The sequence below is a fragment of the Leptonotus elevatus genome, chromosome 11 (genome assembly GCF_054856555.1).
Source record: "Leptonotus elevatus isolate MCC_2025b chromosome 11, RoL_Lele_1.0, whole genome shotgun sequence".
In the NCBI taxonomy this organism is placed as follows: Eukaryota; Metazoa; Chordata; class Actinopteri; order Syngnathiformes; family Syngnathidae; genus Leptonotus; species Leptonotus elevatus.
Genome location: NC_141249.1, coordinates 14,356,736 through 14,383,958, shown reverse-complemented (window position 1 = coordinate 14,383,958; position 27,223 = coordinate 14,356,736). Strand labels below are relative to the sequence as shown.

Here is a 27,223-nt window from a genome sequence, read left to right as displayed (position 1 = left end):
CCCCGAGCTCAAATTACCGCTCGATAATTAAAAAAGACTGTGTGCTTGTTTTTAGTGATTCACAGCAGTTTGGATAATTTGAAAAAAAAAGGATGCCATTTATGTTGAAGCACGCGCCAACACACCACAAACACGCTGCCTGGGGTTTATTGTGACTATGTAGCATAATAATGCACCGAGCTACTGTAGTGTGTAAGTGAATATGGCTTCAAGGCTAATTACAGTGGATATAAAAAATCTACACACCCCTATTCAAATGCTCGATTTTTGTGAGAGACCAAGATTCATTTGAAAACTTTTTTCATGTCCACACACTCGTGGATGTTAACTCATCTGCGAGACAAGCTGCTGATTTTGTTAGCAACAAAATGCTCAAATGGAATCAGGCATGTGATCGGATAAGAAACTTTTTGTCATTAGACGTGGTGCAGCAGCATGTGGCTCATTGCCCTCAAGGTTGTTTCAGGAGCGCTTCAAGTTGCTGTCAACCAATTGCGCGCTTGGGATCACGAAGCAGCTCCAGTTAAGTCCAGTATAAACGTGACAGCAGACGCCGTGTTAGTCAAGAGACCTCGCAGACGGCATTCCGGATTATGCTCATAATATTACAGCTTTATTTTAATCTCACACATTTTTTCCCTGCTATGCTAACTTTTTCCTCATATTTATTCATGAATTTTTGACCTCTGTTGTAGATTTTTTTTTTTTAACAAACAAACAAACAGTAATTAAATGAACTATTTAAAATAGTATCAGTGTCCCAAAGACATATTTATACGTTTTTATGGTTTTTATTTTTTATTTTTATGCTATAGCATACAGAAGGCTTAGATGCAGCCTCTATCCTGCAGAGAACTGTTGAAGCAATGGTAGTTAAATGGCCATAAGGTGGCAGCAGAGTATAAGAGATCCACTAGGGCCATGTTGCAAGCAAGCAAATGTACCCACAGTTTTAAACAGATTTGTGAATAATGATGAAATTTAGCTATATTCTAATGCTAATTGCTGCAAAATGGAAACAGATAGAAATATACTCTTTTTCCTGATGAAAGAAGAAACTCTAAATCTTTCTTTTGGTAGGATCCAATAGAACAATATTCTGTTGGCCTTACAAAATTAGCAGGGAGCAAAGGGGCTTGCTTCAGTGAAAATGGCTGCGAGGTAATGAGATATTTCGTTTTGTGACCATGCACATAACTTAAAACACTCTCAAATCATCATCCAGCCTCCCTCGTAAAAAACAAACTAAATAAATAAAGAATTTAAAATGAGTTGGTGTTCTTAATAAGGTAAACTAAAACTCCATAATAATATACCTAAAAAAATACAGAATAAAATAATTAAATAGCATTTAAGGTATTAAACAGTACGTGCCTCATGATTTAATGCTGCAATTCATTTCAACGTGCTGCTTTTTCCTGGTTCGGCCATTTTGGCCACTAGGAGGCAGTATAATAGCGCTTCTTCTACTGCTACTCGAAGTGACTCGGTAAGATGAGTCGTTTTCCGTACGACTTCTCTTTCGGCATGAAATGGAGCCATTTTAGGTTGATATAGTTGACACGGAAACCGGGAAAAAAATGTGTATTGCAACAATATGACTTTTGTGGTCGTCGCGATGCCGATTGGCGCGTTCCTACCTCCTCCCACTGGTGGATGTAACGGATGAGCCTGGAGAGGCGTAGCAGGCGAAGCAAGCTGAGGATTTTGGTGAAGCGCACGATGCGGAGCGCCCGCGCCGTCTTGTACACCTCCGAGTCGATGCCCTTCTCCACGATGAGGAAGATGTAATCCACCGGGATGGAGGAGACAAAGTCCACCACGAACCAGCTCTGCAGGTACTTCTTCTTGATCTTCTTGGGGTCCAGGATGATCTCGGTGTTGTCCTCGAACACGATGCCCGTGCGGAAGTTGAGCACCAGGTCCATGAGGAAGAAGGTGTCGGACACCACGTTGAAGATGATCCACGGCGCGGTGGTCTCGTCCTTGAAGAAGGTGATGCCCACCGGGATGATGATGAGGTTGCCCACCATGAAGAGGAGCATGGTGAAGTCCCAGTAGAACCTGCGGCCGGGACACGCGGGTCCACTGTCAAACTTGGGATGCAATCGCAACAGTTACACAAAAAGTGGTGCAGATTAATCGACGGCCAGTTTGATGACCAAATCGATCGATGATCATTTTTGATTGTTGATGAATCATTGAGATACCTTTTTTCAATTTAAATGTGTCCAATTTCAGCTTCTCAACAATAAATGTCCGATTTTTTGAGTCCTTGATGAAAACAGACTATCTTTGTGCTGAATCCAAATAAGACATTTGCTTTTACTTTGGAAAACAATGAACAATTTAGACAATTTTCTGGCATGTTACGGATCAAACCAGGAACTAAATTATAAATAAGATGGCCACGCTATCTTTTTGACCAATAATTGTGACAGCGGCAAATACTTGTGGCCAATTAGAAGAATCAATTAATGCCAAGCAATTTTTAGGCATTGGAACATATAGGTGTTTTTTTTTTAATGATCTGTTACTGTTTTTTATTGAAAAGTAGTGTTGTTCCGATACCAGAGGCCCCGATACTGTATTAAATCTGAGGTATCGGTGAATACTAACAAGTAACATGCCGATACCATTCATTTCTATGCTAATGCTAATCTTGCTCGTGCACGACATTCACTGATGTGTGACGTGTTCACTGCATGCCGAGCCAAGATGTCCTATTGGCCCTTGAATGCTCTGAACCAATGGCAAGACAGCTTTTTCATGGTGAGGAAGAAAAAAAAAGGTATCGGTATAGTATCGGCCGATACTGCAAAGCTGGGAATTAGAAATCGGTATCGGCGGCCCAAAAACGGTATCGGAACTACACTAATCAAAAGTATCAGTACTTGTTATCGGTATTAGTGACTACTCAAAGTGATCCCTGATAAATAATGTATGTTTGTTCTTTTCTACACTGTCAATTTGAAAGGTCCTGGCCTTGACTATAAAGGAATGTTCATTTAAATCAAATGAATTGATTAATTGACGAAATAATTGATAGATGAATAGATTTTTTTGTTTAAATAATCGTTAGTTGCATCCCTAATATGAACAATGCAATTACTAAAATGTCAAATACTCATGTAACTTCTGTTCATGTTAAAATGCCACTAAGTGGCAAGTAACTGTAGTTTTACTTTATTTTGGTTTTATTTTTTACAGAATGACACCTGTATGACGGATAAAAATTATCAAATCTGTTTGTAAAATGAAAGGTTTTACGGTTTTACGATACACTAATGGATGGTGTGAAATTAGCTGTCCTTGGTGCTGAAACTTCTCACTAAACCATTCCATTATAATCCGATCATGTAATTATGTTATCATTCATTTTGTTTACTGCGACGATCTCAACACGTTCAAAGTTTGGTTGGCCGTGCACTTGAACCCTTGCGACTCCCCGGGCCGTCTACCTGAAGTCGCTGTAGGGATGTATGATCCAGTTCCCCGCCGACTTGACCCTCTCCTGCTCCTTCTCGACCGCCTTCTGGCTGCCGAACATCCGCAGGGAGAACTTGTTGACCCCGGGCTGCAGCAAGGAGCTGAACTGCCGCTGCATGTACGTCTGACCCCGGCTGCTCTCGCCATCGTCGGCCGCGATTAGGGAGCCGTCCTCCTCCTCCGCCGCCTTCGTGGACGACTTCCTGGAAAGCGGAGTCGGGGTGTGCCCTCGACCGCCGGACGCGTTGGAGAAAGACACCCGGGAGTCCTTCTTGTCCGTCCCCGCGGCGGCGCTCGTCTTGACCTCGGCCCCGGGTCCCTCTGACACCGCCACGTCCATGCTCGCAGCCTTGCCGCCCTCGGCCGCTTCTACTCCCTCATCGGCGTGCTTCTCTTGTCGGGATATGAGTGACGAGAGACTCCCCGAGCTGGTGGGCTCCCTTCGACAGTCTCCGTTCTTATTGCATATCATGCCGCCGGCTTGGCGTCCTAGCGCGGCAGCGTCCGGTGCCGCCGAACCCCGCGCATCCCTCTGGAAGAGCCGCGTCGAGGCTGCGCCGACGGTGTCGTGAGGTTCCGATTCCGAGGGCTCGTCGTCGTCAAGGAGCAAGAGCTCGGTGGTGTTGTTGTTGTGGGACTTTTTGGCGGCCCCGCCTCCTCCCGGTGCAAGTCTCTTCATGGTACTGGTGCCTCCGCCAAGGCGAACATCCTTGGAAGCTTGCGGGGGGCGCGCCTGGCGGGGGAAATATGATGGACTCCACCTCGACCATCACTGGGACACGCGCGCGCGCACGCGCACGCACACACAAGCAAACACACTCACACACAAACTCAATCACACGAACATTTAACATATACACAACGTATACGTTGAAATGTATACAAGCTCACGCTAAACAAAACACACGCACACAAACTGTCACACACAAATCGCCAGTCTGGTTACACACGCGCATGAACTCACACGCACACAAAACACGAAAACCATAACGCGCTCACACACAAGCTCGCACTAAAAGAAAACTAGCCACGCTCCTACGCGCACTCACGCGCTCTACTGGTACACAATCTCGCACACAAAAACAACATTCACACTATTTCAGGTACACTCCATCCCTCACTTATTGTAACTTTACTCTCAGAATAAACCTACCCAAAAAGGACTAACGAATGATTTATTAACACCATGGTGCGTTTTCATAAAAACAAAAGCATATTGCAGTTTTGGCCAGCCTGTTGCTTCCAATGAACAAAAAAGTGCTCACAGAAAACGCCCATGGATAAATGTCGCCATCTCGTGGAAAACACCGGAAACTACATTAAGAGTATTCTTATTTTACATTCCTGGGGGGAATGTTCTGAAAATCAGAAAATGCATGTATATTCTCTTACAAGCATAGTATTGCATTTTGATCATTATGAAGCAATTAAAACAAAAAGTGCAATCATGCATTTTATTCAAAAATAAAAAAAAATATCAATTTGTTCATTTTAAATACTGAAGTGACAATACCAAAAAATACTTGAGTTTTACTGAATGATATCTTAGCAATTTCCCAGTTTTCTTGACAATATCCCAAAACAGAAATTAACAGTGATTTTAGGCGTCCCTTGTTCTGTCCAGTAGCAACATAAAAATCATTTAGTGGTAGTGGGAATTAAAATGGAACTCTAACCATTTATTCTATGATTATATTTTAAGTACTTTTCCTGTTCGCTATCAGTACTGCCTGCGTTTCTAACATTTATCAGTCTCATGTTTGCTAAACAAGGTAACTATACAATGACATTATGTCAGGCATGTGATTTGACCAAAGTGAAATTATCTGAAAATTTAGCCGGGGGTCTGGGGGCCGCAGGCACCCAGCTAGGTCCAGGGCAGCGCCCTGGTGGGGGGGCCTAGGGGGGCGAAGCCCCCCGTAGCTCATGGGTTTTCCGTGATTTTAAGTACTTTCAATGCACTCAGATGACAAAGAAATAGACAAAACAACAGCATAAATTTCCAATGTATATTGAACTATCCCATATAAAATTGCAGTTTTAGTCAACTCAAAATCAGTCACATTCAAAAATTATTTATGTCATAAATAATGTTTTTCTATTTTTTGCTCATTAAAACATTCAACATATTTACAGGAATATACAAGTGTTCATTCTTGAGCACAATCCATTCACATGACACAAACACTACTTCCTCCTAGACTTCATTGCTTTGGAATGGGTCTTTCTAGCCTGCTTCTGTGCAGCTTTGATGGTTCTTCTTGAGGCAGCCTTGCTCATTTGAGTGTCCTGTTAATAAAAAAGTAAGTAAATAAAGTAAAGGATTTAGTCTAAACTTGCATGCACATTCACATGTCAGAGTATTTATTATGGTAACAAAAAACGTTGCAAATTAGCTACAAAATAATAAATTATCTTTAACCATTGGAAATAATATTTACCATGCAATAAATCATTTAATCAATCATTCTTAATTTAATACATAATGCATAACAAAAACATAAAATACCTCATGCAGCAAGCTCTGGTAAAAACACAATCATTTCGATCATCTCTGTACTAACTGCATACTGTAGACAGTCAACATATTGAAAACTGAAAGTGCTAACATGCAGCATTCATTTGAGTTTGTGGATTAACCATGTTAAATAGTTAAGGCCATTTTTATTACGTTATAATATTTTCGAAAATTTGATTCCGATTAATTTGAAAAGTTTACCACCTACCTCAAAATTCACGACTCTATCAGCAACTGGTGCAGGTTGTTGGGGTGGATCACGTCTCTCCATTACCGCTTGTGATGTCAATAAGGGATGGAGGCCATAAAGTTTTGGAGTTTTCGTTTGGGCACCAAAACTTCCAGCGATGGAATAATTTGTTGTTCTTGACTGGAGTTCTTTTACGTGTTTTTTGCTCTTTGCGTGACTTTCAAGAGCTTTGAAACCTCTCCCGCCATAGTCAATGGTATCACGGCACCAAATGCAAAGCGCTTTCCCGGCACGATCGATCTTCCGAATGAAGTCACTGAACAAATTCGTCACAGTCTTCTTTCCAACATTTGTCGATATATCCTTCTCTAACCAGTCCCAGCGAAACTTGTTTTTTACGAGTTTGTCAATTTCCTTAACTCGCGGAGCATCTTTGCGTTCGATCACGGACATCTTTCTTTAAACACTCGGCAAAAACGTGTGCGAAATGAACAACGGCATACTCTTATACCTTTATAACAAGCGCGTTTATTGGTCAACAAACAATGGCATACTCCTATGCCTTTATAACAAGCGCTCTTATTGGTCAACACGGAGACTTCCGCCAATCGCAAGATCGGTTTCATTTCAGTTGCGGAAACACTAAAACGGAATGCTGTAGAGAGACGAAATCGGATTTTTTTTTTTGGGGGGGGAGATAAAAAAAAGCGGAATTCCGCGAATTAGCGGAAAAATCACATGCCTGTTATGTGCAATTGTTGATTGGTAAAACGTATTTTCCAAGGTTTGACTTATTTTTATTACTTGCATTGGTGGCTCATAATTCAATTGAAACGAGACAATGGTGTAAAATTAGATAACTTTTATTCAGTTTGTGCAAGTTGTACAACAGATGGTGACGATCTCACAAACTCACACAAATCTGGCTAAGATCTTTTTATGTAGTCGTTCAAAACAGCAACATCCAATCACAACACAACTCTGGCAGAATGCATTATGGGTTGTTTTTTTTTTAGTGACATGATTCGCCCCCACCTCACATGAAAAAAAAACTCTTAAGTGTTTAAATTTAGATCAATGTTGTTAAAAGGAAGTAAAACATATGTCATGAGTTGTACAAATGTGGCAACTGCAAGTTACATTTCTTGCAGTTGGTCCTTCATTTCATATATATATATATATTTTTTACTAAACAAGTGTAAAATGAAAAAAGTCAAACAATTTCCTATGGCGGCAAAAAACACAAGCAAGCAGAGTGCCTTAGCGTGAAAGTTCCATTTCAAAGTGAGAACAGCGAAAGTCGAACACTCTGCTGAGAGGAATTTGTGAAGCAAGCCACCAAAGTGTAAAGAATGGCAGCGATCCACACGATTTAAACAGGTTGTCTGGGAAACATGAGCACTAAACTACCATTCGTCATTTCGGACACTGCGATTATTCCTTTTTTGTTGTTGTTACAAAAAGACACTCGGCTACGACAGCATTGAAACTCATGCAACGGCGGCCTCAAGCAAAGACGCGTTTCACACATTAAGCTTTCTGGGGCAGCGCGGCCTGGTGAAGATTATTCGAGAAGAGAACAAGAGGAAATCGGCCTTTAGAACATTTACACTGGAGAACAGGCAGGAAAAAAAAGTTTGACATTGCAGGCTATGCGGGACAACTTTTGACACGAGTGCCGCCATCTGGAAAGAAAAAAAAAAACTATCATGGACATGTAGCATATTTATGAAAATTGGTGAAGCAGCATGTGGCTCATATTGTAATACATGCTCACTTACAATTTGATATTTAACAGACCGACCCGTGCGCACCTGTTTAGCTCCTAATTGGAATTCCTCTGCCTCACGTTCTTGTCTTGGTGGTTGGCGTTGGAGTTGCTCTTCCTGGAAACACGGACAACAGAATTTGCAACGTGAGCGCCGTCGCTGGGACAAAAGCGGTCGGCGGCGCGCTGGCGGGTACTTACAGAGGAGCCGCGCCTGAGTCGTCGTCTGGGCCGCAGGAGGAGGAGGAGAAGAAAAATCAGGAGGAGGGCAGACAGAAAGAGCAGTCAGTGAACAGCGGGCCATTTGTGCGCTTGTGTGTCAAGTGCATGCCACTCCAGCTTGCATCTTCTGCGAGGCGACTCCGTGAGTTAGGACAAAGATCGAAAAGTCTAGCATGCCTGCCTGCTGCATCTGACAAACCTTTGAATATTTGCTGTAGGTAAATGTACAGTCGGAAGCATAGCAACGCGCTGATGAAGCTCGAATGAAAAAAAAAAAGTTGGATACTGCACCACACACGCTCATGCATTTAAGCGAGAGGGAAGCAAAAAGGAAGACTGCGGGTGGAATCTTGATGTCAAAAACGGTAAAAATGTGGAAATTGACAGCGTGGCCTGATGACATCACAGCCATGTATGCAGACGGGCTCTCGATGGGGCCCAATTGAGGCAAATGTCGTCACGAGATCCTGACAGCGGTACCTCGAAAGACCTTCAAGTTCAGTTTGACCAACATTTTTTTACATGTTCAGTAGTGGTGCAACGGATCATATTTGATCCGTGGTCGGTTCGGATCACACCCGCTCCGCGAAATGGTTGGTGGGAGAAAGAAAAACAAAACAAAAAGTGCGCAGTCACAGTCAATACCTTTCTGACATGTCAAGGAAGCTGAAACATACTCGACGTAATACGCTAAACCTAACTTCAAAATAAAGTTGACCAAAAAAAAATAATGTGCATGAGTCTGGTTGCCGGCTGGTACCTTGTTTACTTGAATTATTTTTCAATATTCTGGACCAATTCTACTTTGTAATTTACTCTCCATGTTCAAAGGAAGGAAACGTTCCTTAAATTGCACATTGAGGTCTTTTCATTATTTACTTTGTCTTCAATTTTTTTTTTTTTTATAAAACACCTTTGGCCATTAAATAAGTAAAACATTCAACTCAAAATGTCAAACTTAGATTATCGGAACACAACTTTAAGCCATGAATCCCTTATTTTACATATGAACCATGTAAAAATGAGAACGTTTCTGCCTCATATTGCACTTAAAAGTTGTGTTCCTAAATCCTAAACAGCTATATTAGACATTTGGAATTGATTTAAAAAAAATAATAATAATTTAATGGAAAAAGCGCTTTACAAAATAAATGAAGACCAAGTACAATTTTCTTTCTTTTTTTTGCTGATACGAAAAACGATCCATGACTCAAACCCGTGATCCGAACCGTGACTTTTGTGATCATTTGCACCACTAATGTTCAGAAATGTCAAATTCTTTTACACTTTACACTCCGTCTTAAATGTCATAGAAATGTTTGGCATCGGCCGGTCAACATTGAGTGACACGTGCAAGGGTTTTCTTGGCCGTTTTACTGAAATTAGGAACGCTGTTAGTGGACAAATCTTAACTTTGTTTTTGTGTTCTACGCTAACAATTGAATACTATTCAAAATACTGAAGTTACCTTTTTTCAATTAACAATTTTGACTTTGAATCCATTGAACTTGTTGCGTTCGACCTTGGAGGTACCACTGGAACACGTCTTATCATGCACCGAGGACAAGATGCAGAATTCATGCAAGCAATGCCGCCACTTTTCTTCGTCTCGGGTTTGATGTCACTTGTTGGTCTCGTTTGACTCTTTCTCTGGCACAGGCATGCATTTACAAAAAAAATTCATGGGGGCCAATACGGAGTAACAAAAAGAAGCTCTACGTGTCTTTGTTGTAAAGGGCCAGTGAAAGAGTGAGCACATCTTTCAGCACATTCCTTTCAAGAGGTGGCGACCAAGAGAGAAGTTCATTCCAGTATATCACGCGGCCACCTCAGCTCAACCACTTCAGTCTGTCATGCAGTTTTATTCACTTACCAAATGCAAAATCAGCAGCGAACAGAGAAGTACAAATGTAAAGAATAAAAAATGAAAGAAAGGATCGTTGTACACAGAAGCGGAAACTGAACTGTGAAAATTCTACCACAAAATGCAAATAATGACAAAAAACCAAAGGACAAAAGGAGTTTGTACTAAATGCATGCAACTACACTGTGAATATGCAATTGCACCGTGACGGAAAATTGATGCTCTCAGTCTTGTTGGTCCAAATTACCAAGGAGAGAAAACAGCAACAAAAAAACAAGGTCAATAGGATATGCAAAATGCGTAAGATTTACGCTCTAGAGTCGACACGGCATAAAATGTATATTAAAAAAACAACAACAACCCTTGCCTTTATAAATACTGTAAATGTATTGCCTTTTTAAATGCACCTATTAAAGTCTCTGAAAAGTGAATGCAGCTCTTAGTACAATTTAATAGTATCACATACCGTCAGTGACCTCATCGGGCTTTCTCCTCTTCTCGTAGATGAGAATGATGGTCACCAGGATGATGACTTCGGCCACGATGCCGAGGAAGGGCCAGAGGGCGGCCAGGCGGCTGCGGACGCGCAGGTGGATCTGGTCCGTGCTGGTCCCGATGTCGCTGGTGCCCGAGCAGATGTAGTCGCCCACGTCGTCCTCGATGCTCAGGTCGTTGACGGTCAGCGTGGTCTTTTCGGGGGTGCTCTTGATCTCATACTTGTCGCTGGTGCCATTGATGATGGGCTGCGGTGTTTGATCAATTTGTAAGGTCACGGCGTACGTGCTGGCGAGTGTTGCTTACCGTTTGGGCGCCATCTTGAACCTTGAACCAGGTCCAGTCAGTCGGCAGCGGGTAGCCATGGCTCACGCACACCATCACGCCTTTGTCTCGCTCATTGCCGTGCTCGGAGTGCTTGTACGCCGCCACGTGTGGGATGGCTACAAGCGCGAGGGAACGCAGGAGCAGTTATTTGAAAATAACAACAACTAAGTTGACTTGACAAATCTTTGTCTTACTTTTGACTTCAATGGTTTGCTGCACTTGTGGCTCACTCAGGAAGACGCACTCGTACTTTCCGCCAGAGGTGTGGCCGATCTTGTCCAGTCTGGAGACGAGGGCAAAAAATTAAGAACAGGAGATACTAATCTATTTTAAATCAGGTCTATAATTGTAGACAGAAGTGTGAAGTGGATTTGTACATTTCACAGACGTTACATTTTTACTCAATATATTTAAAACATGTATTTCTTAGCCAAATTTTTAATCTCAGTGGATAACATGACGTTAAAAAAAAGAAGATTCAAACAGAGAAAGGTAAAGTCACTTGTGTCACCTGTTTTCTGAGTTTGGTCATGTGACATTTGCAAGCTAAACTATGATTGGTCATTACATGAGCCTGAGCAATTGTCATATCAATTTCAAATGAAAACAAGTGGCAAAATGGCCGCCCAAGATGGATAAAAAAAAAAAACACGACGGATTTTGCTGCTTCGTTTATATTCCACTAATGCAATTATCAATCAGAATAAAATGTTTACTTTCGTGGCGCCGCATATAACAAAGAAAATATTTTAGTAGACTTACACTTTAAGAGAATTTCATGTCATCTCTAAGAGTGACTTATGACCTTGTGTTATTGTGCCAGCCTAGAAACAGCAACTAGTAACTACCAGCATACTAAACTAAACAAAAATGGGGGAAATTGTTTTAAAGAGGAAAAGTGGACTGCAGCAGCACAAAAAAAAAGAAAAAAAAGAAACAACTAAAATTTAAATACATAATGGTTACTGTGATGTGTAGTAGACATGAGCGTGTGACAAAAGTTGCTCAGTTCATCACAATTGCGCTTTTGCGTGCCTGGCCTGCTTCTTGTCTAATGGCAAATTAAGGTCAGGGTGAGCGTGCAACATGGCTAGTGCTGCTTATCTGCGCGCTGCCAAGAGCGCAGACCAATCAGCACGTCTGCACGGTTAGTCTCTCTGCTAATCAGGGGTGGCGAGTGCCTGACAAATCGCCCCGAGCTCTGATGCTAATGGGGGCAGCGGTGCAGGAAGAGATGAGAAGAATCCTCACATTGTGGCATAAATGGGCCTTCGTGTCAATGGCGGGTGTTTGTAAACAACTGAACGAGGGACAAAAATGCGCGTATGCAACTCACTTCAGGACCGTGCTGTGGTCGGCAGCAGTGGATTTGGACGCCTCGATGACTTTGCCGTTGTGCATCCAGTGCGAGCCCTTGACGGCGAGGGTGGTGTCGGTCAAGTTGCATCTTAGCTCGGCGGAGGTCTGATTGTTAACCTCAGATGGGTCAGTGATGATGGTTGGTGCTTGAGACGGACGAGAGGAGGATAAAATACATTTATCATTCTCAACTCAACGCAACTTAAATTTCATGGCGTGAAAAAAAAATGGTTTATGTTTATGCTCTTGGAAGCAACTTTTGAGTAAGATCAAGTGTTGCGATAACATTTCAAGCTCCCACAAATTAAAATAAACAGTGGAAGAGGTTAGTTACACAAATAGTGCACAATATTCACTAGAATATGGAAAAGGGGGGGGGGGGGGTTGCAGAGGAATGCTAATGGGTACAGAGGTCAACTAAAAAGGAAGTGTTCTTTAAATAAAATCATGCAGAAGATGCAACAAGACGGCAGAGAAAAGACACCCAATCACATGGGACACAAGTATCTGTCACAGGATTCTTCAGTCAGACTAACAGAAGGATTTTCTTCTTTGCTGACTGAAGTAATACGAGTCCACAAGGAGGGGAAACAGCTGGGAGAAGCTGCGTCAGCCTCTTCTTCTTGTAGGTTGCTACGATATTAGCTTAAGTAATCGTCTACAAGCCTTTGATTTTATTTTTTAATACACAAATTGTCATTATATTCAAGTCCAGTACGGTACAAAAGTCTGAGATGACATTTGGACCTGTTTTAGCAATGCTAAATCGAGTCACTCAGTAGAAGGCATTGAACAAAGTCAAACTTTTAACAAATGTAATAGGTCCTCTTTATTTGGACCAAGTTTTGTGGAATTAGGGTTAGCATTTTTTCATTACTGTTAAATGGCGGTTGTATAATTATAATAAGGCCTTGAACATTTTCCAAACCCCAACCTTATGACCCATATTATATGCAAAATACCTAGGATACTACATTATCCATGACATGGGAAAAGATAAGGAATTAAGATAATTTCTATATCAGGAGTTTGGTGGTTGTGAGCAGGGTGTGCTTTACTACGGGGCTGAGAGAGGGAGGGTGGGTTTCAACGAGGAGTGGAGTGTCCAGGGCTCGACTACTGGGGAAATACTTTCACCCGCATCTCCTTGGGCTTCCTCGGACCACTCACTTTCAATCACAATAACGTTCGCTTGTGAGCGGATCCACTTGACTTTTGGCGTCTTCCACAGCTCATTGCGGTCGGGGTCATTGGAGGCGCGGCACTCGTACGTACCCGAGTCGTCGAGGGCGAGGCTCGTGAGGTGAACGGTGCTGGTGGCGTGTGTGATGTAGGTGGCGTTTATCAGCACGCGGTCGCCGCGAGCCCCGTCAAAGAGCTGCACGGCCGTCTCGTTGGGCTCTTGGCCCTCTATGAACCACCACTGCACCTCGGGGATGGGGCTGCCTATCACCTCGCAATGCAGCTCGGCGCTGTCGTCGAGCAGCTTGGTGACTGAGAGGGGCGACTTGATGAAGCCCGCTGAGTCGGCCAGGCATGTGTTAATAGATTTGTGGGGGGGTGTTGGTGGTGGTGGGGGTTCGAGCAAAGCCAGGTGATTTCATGGGTTGGTGATTGAAAAATGAGGCAGTGACAGAAGAAAAACAGGCAAGGACGAGAAAGAAAAAATGATTAATAAAACACAAATGAAATGGAAATATGCAAGTAAACAGAAAACGACATGTGATTTCCACCTTTTATAAGTACATTTGAACAGTTTCTAGTGTAAAGATTGAATGTCTCCCATCATTTTTTGATTAGGTGTAAGATCTTTAAAGCATGAGAAAATAATCCAGAAAATAAGTAACGCATGCCATGATTTACAACAAGGCATGAAATGCAAAGTAGATGAGGTTGATATGTACAAAGGAATGAAATGAGCATCTTTCATGCACTTGCTTGGAAATATTTATTAAGCCAACCTTCACCTTATCGGTCTTTGGGGGAGTGTGTGTGGAGGAAAATGTATAAATTGTGTACTTCATGATAACTCCATAATGCAAAAAATTATCTTCCTGACAAGAGAATGTTATCTTTTTCCTAGTGTTCCAGAGCTGAAAAGGGGCCAGAAGCGGGTTCAGGCCAAACATGTCCCACCCACTCCTCTCAGGGGGGGTCATTGAAGCAAGAAGGAAACACCATTCACCAACACATTTGATTGTTCCACAAAGCCCTGAATACAAAGTCAATATATCACGCGCCGGCAGTCCTTTCTGTCACTTCCACAGCCACATTTCCTATGTTTATCCAGAATACCTCCTACTGCTCAGTTCGCCACAGGCCTTAGCAGGCACAGAAGTTTTCTTTGGCTTGGTCAGGCTTGACGTACAGAACATTTGGGTGGGTCCTCGACAGAATTCTCCCAAGCGGCCAAGAGAAAAAGGTAGACGTCAAGGAAAATAAACTCAAGCTTCTTCAGGGGTATAAAGCTCGAAACAAATGAGGGATCCAACTAATTGGCTTATTTCAAGAAGGCAGATCCGATTAATGGTTAACAAGGGCTGTGCATCATGTAACCGTTTTAACTTAAGGTGTCTGCCACATTTACCAAAGGTCATCTTAAGAGTGCAATTTTTCAAACGTAATGGCCCGATGTCTGTTGAAAGTGTGTAACTAACCAACAAATGAACAACAATCTAAAACAATCATTATTTCAGACCAGAAAAACTTTAGAGAAAATTGTGCACAATAATGGCATGGTGTATTGCTGGTCTGGACCAAATTGTGTTACTAAATTCGCCGTTGAACTTGAAACTATGAATTATGCCGATTTCAATTGGATTGAATCAAGTATTTGATTGATTAATCGCATGTAATTCTCTTTTGCCTTACGTAGCGCAGTAACATACATTTTAAGTGCAGAATATTTGTGTCCACCATCTGTAACTTAAAGCGTATTATTTTAAGTGGTGCTTTGGCTGGCGAGTGACATGGCTGTCAGAAAATGAGATTGCATGAGTTGTCTGGCCATTAACTAGCCAGCCTGCATGTTGAGTGAATGGGCATGAGCAGTTGTGTAGGAATGTGTTTATTAAGTGTGTTCATACGATTTTTTCAATAAAGCGCCTTTGTCCATCTTTGAGCATATGTCAAGGGTCGGGGGCATTACAATTTTCTAACTGGTGATGGTCGGCTATATTAAATTAGCAAACATTGACTCGTTCTTTTGTGTTGGCGATCATACATGTGCTTTTGTGGTGCACATTCCACTTTATCTCTCTCATTCAGTGTGAAATGATCCCGACCTCTGGACATTTTCTGTCTTTTATGGACTGTTTCCAGCTGGCTCGCGGCCATCGCGCAAAACAGACGTGTGGCTGCAGTAACAGGCACATGTTGAAAAAGGATCTGTGCAAAATTTTGAGGCAGAGATTTTGCTTCAATACAAATTATTCAACTTACTCGATTGTTACAGCCCTAATTACAATGTGCAACATAAATCAACATCATCAGCTCGTGGAACTTTGTGAAAAGCTGAGAAGAACACAAAGACGATACCTGCGTGTCATACGCATCCGATGCTTGCTGATTTAGAGTCTGGTGCTAAACGTGTCTAATAACAGTCATTGGTCATGCGTTTTGATCAAACATGACTGTAAATCTGTTTTACTGGTTCGGAAATAACAAATGTTACTTATATGGTTGGTTGTTGTAGGACCGCAACATTTTAGGTCAAGCTAAAACTTTGGTTGTGAACCAAGTAACAGAGCTGGCCAACTAACCGCAAGCTGTAGGTATGCGTGCTTTATCTCCGTTTGGAGTCGTTCACATTTCATCCATCAGTAGTGGGAAAATGAATTGAGGATTGCTTCAGCTTTTGTAAAAAAAGACAAGGGCCATCCCTAAGGCAATTCTTGCAAATATTGACATTTTAAACTGAACTGGAAAGGTTAGTACAATGTCAAGGTTGCGTACAATACAGAACAGTCACATGCAGTTCCAGCATGAGGAAAAGAATGGAAAACATTGAGATACTGTACACTGAAGCTACAGTATTTAATCCCATCCCCATGCTTGGCAGGAGGGGTCCAAATACAGAACATCCAATGGATCTGATACAATAGTGAGCGTACATACAAAGCCCCCCCGCTTAGTCTAATAATAATCATTAATTTGATGGGGCAGGTGCATGCATGCATGCATGCTTACACATTTCAACACTGGCGCACAGGCCATCACTGTTTATTGTAATAAAACAATTAATTTAACTGAGCAGGTTTAGCTGCTGTGTTCTCAAATGATGTCCAATCCCCCCAAAAAACAACCCTATTGAACATAATTCCCAATGACTGGGGGGTGGGTCAGAAAGACTGCATCATGACCTAGTTTTCACACCAAAGTTAAGCAAGATGAAAAGAAAACGCTCTTGGGATTTCTAATAATATTCATTTGAAATGGCAAAGGCAGACGGACACCTTGCGGTACAGCAGCAACAGATTGTATTGGAAAACCATGGCCTTTGAGTGTACATGTCTGTTGAAACAATAATAAGGGATATTTTGACTGAATCAACCACCTACAGTTGATGTTTTAAGGCATTATTAGTCAGTTCAGGGAGACAAAGTAACTTGGGATATAATACTTTTACATATTGCTATTAACGATAAAATACTTTTGTCAAGGTAAACATTGCCAAACAACATTCAACACTGGAAAAGCAGTTCAGCAATTTACATACTTGTAAAAATGCTCCAAAACAGAAACACCTGATGCCAGCCTGTCACTTACCTGTAGTTTTTTTTAAGCTTGTAAAATGTATTTTCAGGGGGGAAAATGCACACCTTCAACGTTGTTGTCTTGAACAAGAACTGTCATTTTAAAAAATTATATAGAGATTCAATGTTCCGTAGAATTTATTCACCAACAATATTTCCGCTTAACTAGTTTCAAGAAGTAATATCAAAACACAAGTTGACACAATTTCAAAAGGTATGGAATAAACTATGATCATATGGAGGCGTTCCCAGCATGCTTTTTTTTCTGTTACAAAGTAACAATTGTGACAGTTAGTATTTTTCACAAACAAGGTGCAACATAGTACACAATGTACATCGTCATGCGGCACGAAAGGGCATGTTCAGTTATACATAACCTTTGCTTAGTGTTTATTTCTATTCACGGTCTTGAAGTATTTTTCATGCAAACATTCACAGAGCGATGACTTTATAGCTGCGTTTTAACTATACGCCATACCTGGGCACAAAATAGCGACACTAGTTAAAGGAGTCGTTCCGACTTACGTACACGCTTGTCGCGGCCTTAACAAACGCAAATCCGTCGTAAAATAGGGTCATAGCATTATTTTCAAAAATCTGCCGTTTCATCAAAAATAAAAAATTCGCGCAGTTAATGTTCAGCAACCATTGATGGCATCGACATGCCGAGCAAAGCAGAAAAACAAAAACGACAGGACATAGATTACCAATTTTTATAGCTGACAAGACCTATTGTGTAAGCGTGAACATTCCTCGCGGCTATTTAACGACACCCAAAGGGTTATTAAAAATTTAAACTCGGAAGGAAAACAAACGTCTTTAAATTGAAACACGACGGGGTCATGTGCCGCTAATATTGCTGATGATTTTCACCCTGGGCCAATTAGCATAACATGATGCTAGCCATGGACGCCTACTGGAGCTAGTATTTATCAGCTGTAAGGGAGGGGATTTATATCGTTTAAATCCAAGCATTGTGGCATTTATGTTCATTTACATCGACAAAAGCAAACAAACGCTATCGTAACGTCAATAACCCAAACAGTAAAGAGCCACATAAACGTCGTCCGCGCCGAGGGCAAAGTCTTACATCTTCCAACATGGCTGACGATAGATAGTCGTGGGGGAAATCGCTTACCTGTGGACGCGTTCGCCCGCCAACAGCTCAACACAAGGACGCCGACAGCCCAAAATATCTTCATGGTTGATAACAAGAGTACGTGCTCGACCACACGCCGACAGATGCAGTCCACGCCGGGTTGAGTTCGAGCGTGTATCACGTCCTGGGAGATCAACGAGCTGAATGTTCACCAGCGGAGACGTTCGCCGTCCTCTACTTGCGACGCAAGCAAACACGCCCCGAGCTGCACGTACGAGTGACGTCACCGAACGGGCGTGGCCAACTAGTCGCTTTTACGTTTTATTTGTTCCGTTGTGTTATTTTATGATGAAATATCACAAATATTTGCATTACTTCTTAGGTTATATTTCAGTACAGGAGCGTGCAACAAATAATACAAATTCTTCAACTATGCTAACGTTGTGGAGCTTTTATAGCAGTTTCTCTGACGTTTTATTTGATTTCATAATAGCATGGCAGACAGACATCTTGTTTATTATTTTCCTTTATTCTTTTAATACTACACAGTCTAAATGAACAGTAATTTTAACTAGTAAAACTATAAGCGCTTTCAAAAATCTAACAAATGAACATAAATTAAGCATGAACTTACAAAATAGCCTGTGATGTGAATGAATTATGAAGTCGCTTGACCCCAGCTGAAAGGTCAAATAATTCATTGCAGACCAACTTGTATTGTTGAAAAGTTTGTATAGTTTCAGATAGTAAAGCCAAGCTATTTCCTTTCTCTCCTCATAAACGTGAAGTCGCGTCCATAGGAACAATCTGTTGACTTAAGCCCTTTGAAGCGGAGGGGAACGATACAAAATGGAGGAAGTACACCTTTAGTGGCAATACAATAAAACGGAAGCAGAATTGATGACTTCATTCATGCATGCAAGAATCGAATAAGAGTATGAGCACTTGAAAAGTACAAAACAATCAACCATCTTATTCATTGAAGTTGGTTCATCGAGTTGTGGTGAGGAATCAAAATGTGTCTCATTTTGATAGTCTGTTACTAAATTATGAAATGTTTTATTGCTCATGAAAAAAGTCGCAAGTGTTAGCAAAAACATGATTTAAAACAAAAGAGCACTATTGTTTTCTCACAGTGTGGCAAAAAGTACGCACGAGAAGTATTTGTCTTGAGTGTCATTTCCCAGACCTATTTATTTTTATACATGATCATACTGCAAATCAACTGGCAAACTTAGAAAAGAGCTCATATTCCACTGAGGTTAAACCATGTATGAAATGTTTCGACTACATGGAGAATGCGAGAGATTTTTAGGCCTTTGCGGGCTAACTATAAAAATAAAATTAAAATTAAAAAAAATAAAAGTCGCTGTGTATGTCGAAAGCAAGTTTTTACATCAAAATACATTTGGGTCTTATGTTAAAACTGCAAGTGGAGCCTTGATAGTTAAGAAGTTGCACATTTGAAACCAAAAGGAACCATAGAGTAAAATTATGTGCGCGGTAAAGTTCTTAGATATGATGTCCACGGAAAAAATGTACAATTAATTTTGCTTTTCACACTGGCAATAACAGTTCAATTCTAAATGTTCTAGCATGAAGCGTCCTTTGAAGTCTTTTGCGCGCTTCCCCACATTGCCCCTGACAAAGGTTTCGGTCAAGGGGGCCTCCACCCATCTTTTGTTTCAGTCCCTGATGGAAAAAAAAAAAAAAAAAAAAAACACAAAAAAAAAACAGGAGCAGCCGGACCTGACGTCTTACTTACCGCTGAACCGGGTGTTCTTACTGAGATTGCACCCGTGTGTTCTCTCCTCTGTCAGGGAGACAGCAAACCCGCGACAGCAGGGGGAGCTCCAAACGGCTCAAAATAAAAATAAAAATCAAGATGGAGACGGATAAGAAACGCTTCTCTAAGAGTTGTCAGTGGAGTTCTCGTTACTGGTGGAGCTGGAGGAGTGAGGGGTGGAGGAAGACGATGAGGACGCTGAGGAGGTGGAGGAGGTAAAGTTCATCCCTGATAGTTCTGGAGGATTGGTCGCCGTGTTCTGGCCGCTCAAGCTTTTCCTGCACACCGGACACGTGTCGTGCTGGAGACAGCGACAGAGAAAGTCAAAGAATAAATGCGCCATCACACACACGGCCATTAAAAAAGCCAAAAATGAATTGACAGCAATGGAGATTGTCTCAGAACGGACTGTGCTGTATCCATTGCAGCATATGATTCAATCTGATTAGCGTGGCGGCCTCCTACCTGCTCGAGCCAGGGTACAATGCAATCGTTGTGGAACATGTGATTGCACGGCAATTGCCTCACGTTTTCTCCCACACTGTAATCTTCTTTGCACACTGGACATTCCAATCCTGAAGCTGGTAGACAAGCAAAATAACATGACAACAACTTAAAATGACAATTGTACAGTATAATACCGTAAGTGGTGCTGAGGGGCCCTTTTTTGCTGACCAAGCTGATTTAAACAACCTTTTACTTGAGCTAGTAACGTGCAATTTTCAAACTTTTCTTTTGCCAAGAGTAAAATAATAGGTTATTGTACAATTTAACAAACGTATTGCATATCAGTATCAAGATTTGTTTTCAACTTACCAACGTGTTCCTCTGTAACTTGGACTGAAGGCAGATTTTTTATTTTATCTCTATCAGCAGGCGGAGGCCCCGTGTTCTCAAATTGGTTTAATAACTGAAAATGAGGACAAAATGCATACTGAATTAACACACGCTGCACATGAAATTAGAGTTTGTAGTTTGATAGAAAAATGACAGGAAATACCTGTGTTATAATAGCATCTAACCCGTTAGCACCCCATGCATAATCCATAGGATTTGAATGAAGAACACCCCTGTCAATCAAAACAAACATAGCATTCAAAGCAATGAGAGGCGAGTTATGGACTATATGCCACGGAGGAGGCGGGACTTCCGACTTCCGGGTTTTCACCCATCAACTTTGTTTCCGTTTTCGGTTTGCGACGTGTGGGCCGCGTCCCAGTACTTGCGCTTCCGCCTTTGTGCCCCTCGGTTGCGCGTTCCCGTCAACGGGTGCGAGGCTGCGAGTGTGTAGTGTCTGTCTTGGGGTCCGAAGCATTTCAGATAGCCGAGACGCCCTCCCGCCGATGAGCGGGAACGCACGGTTCGAGGGCGCAGGGGTGGGGGTGCGAGTGTTGGAACGTGGCCAGCAGAGGCCGGAAACGACGCTGATGTGTACAACCCGGAAGTCCGTGGCATCTACCGCATTATTGTTGCTACTAGAGATAGACAAGGTAAATATGTATTTATTTAGGGGTGTCAGGCGATTAGAATTTTTAATCGTAACTAATCGCATGACTTCAATAGTTAACTCACGATTATCACAAATTTTATATCTGTTCTAAATGTACAGCAAGATATTTTAAGAGTTCTCATACTCTTGTCAACATAACACTGAACTTTTTTTAAATAGAAATATGGCTGCATCTTTTAGTCATTTATAAAGTAATAATAATAATTCATAAAATTGAGTTAAAATTAAAAAGATTTACTGTACTGTAAAAAAACACATGTGATATTGATATGTGTTGCGGTAATTTTTTCTGCCACTAGATGGCATAGTTGCATTCGTAAGAGTGCATTTTGTTTTTATATTTAGAGTTATCTAATCTTTAACATGAAGTAACTTGTGAATTTCTGCACATTTTTAAAATTGTAAAATAAACTTTACACCAGTCTCCACTAATATATGCATTATTATTCAATTCATTACTGCTAAATTTTGACATGGACGTGTCTGCTGCGTTGCGACTGGAATTCCCCCAGTACAGGCTTTCCAAGTACGGGGAAGGTCATTGATTGCACGTAAAAAATAAAATAAAAATGGTGCCGTTAAAGGAACTTTAAATCAACTCAAAATTAATGCACTAATTTTGACACCCCTAATATTCATTGACATGGGATTATTTATCATTTTGTCTCTCATTTTGAATCTGTATCAACTACACAGGACAAGCACAACTGAAACATTTATAATTTCTTATTCATCACTCAAGGAAATGCATTAAAAATATCCTAAATGGTGACTCACCAGGGTCCAACACCAATATTTGGCATTGCAGTCGGTGCAATGATTCCATTCACTAGCTGCTGAATGATTCTACAAACACAAGCAGAGGAGATGTAACATATAGGATATGCGAAAACAAACACGGTGATGTCTGTTAGTGCGACACTCACCCCTCCAAAGTGGGAACCCCCTCATGCCTGCCGGGCTGCCGTCTTGAGCCGTGACGACTCCTCGGCTGCCTGGCACTGTAGCGTTGCCGCGACGCGTTCTCCCTTTCTCGCCGGCTCTCGGTGTCGCGGTTGTCCTCCGCGCCGAGTCCGGCTCCGAAGTCGAAGGCATCGTCGAAGACGCTCAGCGAGAACTGGCCGTAGCCCGACGGGAATGTAAACAAGTGCTGGTCTGCGTTCTGGGAGGTAGAGATCGGGGCGCAGAGGAAGAAGAGTTTTACAATCTCCAACGGCGATAACACAAGCCTGTTCACACTTGGTTAGATGATGTTTGGGTACAAACTAACCAAGCTGCCTTTGATGTAGCGTGGTTCAGCTCAAATGTAAAATCTATACAGAACCTGGACCAGTGTCAAATGGCAGCAAAAAGCATACGGACATAAATATGGGGGGGGGGGGGGGACTGTTTATTGTCGTAACAAGTGGTTACAAGCAAAATGAACTCGTTTGTAAGAATGCCAATATGAAAGAATACATTGTCACGCGGCACACTTGGTTACCAACATACTTAGCCTTTTTCGTTTGATTGTTAGTATCACAATCAGGCTGTGACTTTGTGAAAAATGCCAGAGCAAGACCAAACGGCGCAAACCCGTGTGGACTGAACTGCGAGTCTGTGCACACTGGGAGTTTTGTTGACTGTTACATCGAAGAAAATGACAACACTTTTAGAAGTCTTTGCATGGCACTTGTCCACTTCCTTGAAAGGTTAGTCATGTTGACAGTTAAAGGAGACATACTATACTGGGCACCCCCCAACAATTTACCACGGTTCCTAGGTGACTTAAAATGCTTGATGCTTTTATCAAAAATACCTCAAGGGTCAAGAATTGTACATTTAAGTCCTTGCAAGGTTTATACGTCACAATGATCGCTATTCGGTAGCCCATCTCTGGCTTTTTGCATTATGCTTTAGCATTTAGCGAGCAGAAATGAAGCTATGGGAGGACCGAAATAGTACAGTATATATATGGCAGCCTAGTACTGGATGTCTTAGTATAAAGCCTCCTTGCAAATCCAAGTATGAGTGTGAATTATGCTAACTAGGAGCTTAGAGGCCCCTAACTTGAAATTTTAGAGGCCAAGTAGATGATTTAGGGGCACACACACTATATTGACTTGCAAAGTAAATATTCATCCCACTCAATTTCACTATATTACAAATGAATGGGCTGAAGTGTGGCGCAAAAGTTGGTCAGCAACAAAAAAATAATAATTTAAAAAAAAATCTTCAAATGAACTGTCTGCACTAGTGTCAAGTAGATGAAAATTGTAGTTGTACCATCTCAAGTTTTGGGGGCAAAGTGCCACCATTTAGGAGCAGTCTGGATGGACAGTATATTGTTTCCACCAATGTAGTCTGGTCATGACTCAAAAGTGCCAAACCTTCACCCAGCCTAGCTTCCTAGTCATGCTTGGAGAAGCTTGGTGCACGGGTGGTAAATTCAGAACGGCTTCTTTAGACACACTTTTGAAAAGAGGCAGTGGGAAAAAAAGACTTGGGTGTACAATTTCACACTTGAAGGCTGGGCTGCCACTGCAAACGTTTAAGTATTTGTATACACACATTTAAAAAGTCAATTTTCCAAAATATGTCTCCTTTAACACAGAATGTGATGTAAGTAAGGAATGAGTTAGGAACCTCAAATGGTTGCTGGTTTTGTGGCCCGCTGGAGATGGTAGACATGGAGCCATTGTCAGCACTAGACGGGAGACAGATAGTTGACGAGTTATGTGTCGTTATATTGTTGTTTTTTTAACCACACCAATCGGGCTTGTTTGCTTAGATTCCTATTAATGTCACAGCAAATCGATTAGCATCCGATTCCAATGTATCCTTACCACTTCCACGCTACGTAAATGTACAGTTAGGATTGTTATTTCATAACACACAACTGGAAGACTTCAAATGTACACAAATTGAAAGTATACCTGATTTATATGGTGCTAAACTTTAATGAGAAAAATAATGCATACCTTCTTTCTTCCAGTAGCTCCTCGATGAACCCCGACTCACATCTCGGACAGGTGTACTCCTTAAAAATAAACATTCACCTGTCACATTTATCACAGTCAGCATTTATCCGTTAACGCAGCCAAACTGTATACTTGTACCACTAATATCAACCATATTACATCAGCATCTGTTAAAGACATAAAAAAAAATATGTTGCACCGTGAAAATTGCTGTGTCAGCAAAACAGAGGGTGGCAGCAGTTGAAAAATAAATTTAAAAAAGGGTTCTCGTGAATGATCACCCCATGATCTTAATTAAGAGACTCGTGAATGTTTGCTACTAAGGTTCAGGGTTTGCTCTGTAACGACCATGAATACTGCGCTCAAGTAGATTTCTCCGTTATCTGTACTGTAAGGTATAAAATGGGAGAGGTCAAGTCAACTGCAATTGAGATCTTGAGTGACTGGGCACTTCCGTCTCCCGTCGCTTCCCGTGGTTAACGACACCCACCTTTCACAGAGCGCTTCTGCACATTCAGCAAATGCTTTATGACGCGAAGCCTCGCAAAAATACACAGAATGAGTGGGAACGTCTCACCCCGATCGACAGACATAAACGTGCTTCAGTCGGTGCTCAGTCCGTGTATTTATTCGACTTTTTGCGTCTCTTAATTAAGATCATGGGGTGATTAAAAATAAAACAGGACTGTGAACCAGCGCGGTTATGTTCTTCTCAACCAAGAACTGATGCTGAGGGCAGGTGAAGCAGCTTTAAGTTCTCCTGCCACAACTCTGACCTCTTCTCACGCACTGAACAAAGCCAACATGCTGATCGCCTGGACCACACAAAGTGGAAAACTCGTAGTTTGGGTTTGAAATGTGTCATTAGTGACACCAATCCTTGGATTTTTCTGACACTTCATATATAACGTGTAGCATCATTGGCGCAGCATGTGGATGAAAGAAGATCATTCTGGAACGTGACAACATATCCACCTTGTGTACCTTAATGAATAGCACGGTGAGAACAGAACGCAACTGATTAAGAATTTACGATACTGTATTGTTTTGGAAAATGAGTGACGTCACGTTACTCTTGACATCATCACAGTGATGTTATAGTTGTCACACACAATAAAAACATTCCATAATAAAGATTTAAACGTCAGTATAAAGATCCACGTTTAATTGACAGGGAACGTTTTAGAAAAAAAAAAGAGGAACGTTGCTAACTTTCTTTCAAGTGAGACAAACGTACATTTTTAAACCGCAACGCGTTTAACACGTAAAACGAGGCTTGAAGATAGCAAGCTGGCTAGCCTGCCATTACCATTACAGTTAAAACAGGACATCGTAGCCGTTAGCATGCTAACATTCAGCCCCGATGGCGAAATGGCTTTTTAAAAAACGTCTTAAAACTTCAAACGTGTGTTGAATACCCCCGGGCGTTTTGTATCACGACGTACCATCGGGAGTACTTACAGGAAGGCGAGGGCTGATCTCAGCGGAGCATCTGTGACAGAAGAACCGGCTAGGCCATGGATGTGCTTCGGCCATCTTTTAGCCTCTGAGACGGAGAGGTTGGAACAAGTATGGGGCACCACAGAGGACAATGTTTTCACCACACAGACTAGACAAAATATAGAAAATAACACTTTTGCACCTAAGTATAAACAAATAAATACACAGATAAAAGTAGTTTAATACCTATGTTGACTGAAGACCATAACTAACTAGATTTAATGTGAATTTACGAAGTGAGACTAATAAAAAAAAAACTTTTTTTAAAAGCAAATTATAAACAAATAGTCTCTCAATGTGTGATTTTATTTATTTATTGTTTATTTTATGTAACTGAAATGTCGGCGTTGGCAGTTAGGTGTGTAGCATTTAAACGATGTTGCCACAAGATGGCGGCCGTGCGAATCTAGTGGCGTGGTGTACTTCACTCCAATTTTAAACTCAATCTTTCATTTTTAGCATGTAATAAGGCGAGGGGCACGCTTTTTATAGATTCTCCTTCACCTGCCAAATGAATTTGCCTCAGAGGAAGCAATTAGTCTAATAACAGCGACCAATTTGTATCACCACCATGGTGAAAAATTGGATTTGATGTTTGTCTGGAACATGGTTGCTATTTTCCCATTGTATTCTTAGCTACATTTACCAATTAAAGTGTTGTTCTGTCTTGACCCCCCCAAAACAATGCCTTAAAAAGTGCTCTGTGAATAATCAGACCAAGATAACGACCGGAAAAGACATGATTTATGCCAAGCACATTTGGACGAAAATAGTAACAAATGGAGGGCAGTTGGATGGAAAAGTAATGACTGTTCCTTTTTATTTTTGGTCTGCATTCTTCGGGTACTAATGGGATAACGGTAAGTGCAGATTTACTGCTATAAACACGCGTTTAGTGTCTCTCCTGCCTGGCTCAAAGCAAGTAGGAGTTCTCGTATTAGCAAGCCACCAGCCAATCACATCTCCCCAAGCGACTGGCCTGATATTTGTGTACATTGACCTGGATAAGACTGTTAACAGAACCCCCCCCCCCCCCCCCCATAGGATTGGAATTCTTTGGGGAGAATCACAATCACTTAAAATCTAAAGAGGTTTGTTACCTAAGTGCCTGGGGGAAAATACTGTATATACAGTATGTATTTTTACAAATGTTTAATAATGAACAGCATCCATGTCCTCCTTGTATTTTGTGCATAAGGTCAAACAAAGCGCTGTTGATTTACTCAACTGCAGATGGAGAAGGCCTTATGTCTACAAACTCTTGTCTCCATACAACGTATGATCATCAATGCTGAACTCGTTTACAACACGGTGGTAAACATTCACACTTAATCTGAGTTATTGTTTTTGCGTCTCAGTAGGTGCTGTTTTGGTTAGCAATG

General features: G+C 41.5%; 3 protein-coding genes across 6 annotated transcripts in view; all 3 read right to left on the bottom strand.

Moving 5' to 3' along the window:
• hcn2b (hyperpolarization activated cyclic nucleotide-gated potassium channel 2b) overlaps window positions 1-4,475 on the bottom strand; it is a 28,316-nt gene extending 23,841 nt beyond the window's left edge. The window contains exons 1-2 of the mRNA XM_086088848.1: window positions 3,462-4,475; window positions 1,641-2,064 (exon numbers count right to left, since the gene is read on the bottom strand). Coding sequence (XP_085944974.1) covers window positions 1,641-2,064; window positions 3,462-4,168 — 1,131 coding nt within the window. The 5' untranslated portion in view covers window positions 4,169-4,475. The remainder of the gene's footprint in view (window positions 1-1,640; window positions 2,065-3,461) is intronic.
• A 2,569-nt stretch (window positions 4,476-7,044) lies between these two features.
• On the bottom strand, window positions 7,045-18,352 carry bsg (basigin). 3 transcript variants are annotated; one of them, XM_086089065.1, is made up of 9 exons: window positions 18,125-18,352; window positions 13,403-13,753; window positions 12,210-12,378; window positions 11,068-11,156; window positions 10,853-10,989; window positions 10,518-10,794; window positions 8,167-8,179; window positions 7,979-8,083; window positions 7,045-7,882 (listed from the first exon to the last, which is right to left on the bottom strand). In XM_086089065.1, exons 1-8 carry the CDS (start codon window positions 18,186-18,188, stop codon window positions 8,023-8,025), a joined length of 1,161 nt encoding a protein of 386 aa, XP_085945191.1. In that variant the 5' UTR covers window positions 18,189-18,352; the 3' UTR covers window positions 7,045-7,882; window positions 7,979-8,022. The 3 variants fall into 3 exon arrangements, with proteins under 3 accessions (XP_085945191.1, XP_085945190.1, XP_085945189.1); XM_086089064.1 differs by having other exon boundaries at window positions 8,012-8,083; window positions 18,125-18,351; XM_086089063.1 differs by having other exon boundaries at window positions 8,012-8,083; window positions 8,167-8,191; window positions 18,125-18,350.
• An 896-nt stretch (window positions 18,353-19,248) lies between these two features.
• LOC147165961 (E3 ubiquitin-protein ligase RNF126-like) lies at window positions 19,249-25,919 on the bottom strand. 2 transcript variants are annotated; one of them, XM_086090224.1, is made up of 9 exons: window positions 25,803-25,919; window positions 24,342-24,400; window positions 24,007-24,067; window positions 22,308-22,543; window positions 22,159-22,227; window positions 20,872-20,941; window positions 20,688-20,781; window positions 20,337-20,452; window positions 19,249-20,172 (listed from the first exon to the last, which is right to left on the bottom strand). In XM_086090224.1, the coding sequence occupies exons 1-9, from the start codon at window positions 25,875-25,877 to the stop codon at window positions 19,996-19,998; spliced, it is 957 nt and encodes a 318-aa protein (XP_085946350.1). In that variant the 5' UTR covers window positions 25,878-25,919; the 3' UTR covers window positions 19,249-19,995. The 2 variants fall into 2 exon arrangements, with proteins under 2 accessions (XP_085946350.1, XP_085946351.1); XM_086090225.1 differs by having other exon boundaries at window positions 25,787-25,875.
• Window positions 25,920-27,223: the final 1,304 nt, after the last annotated feature.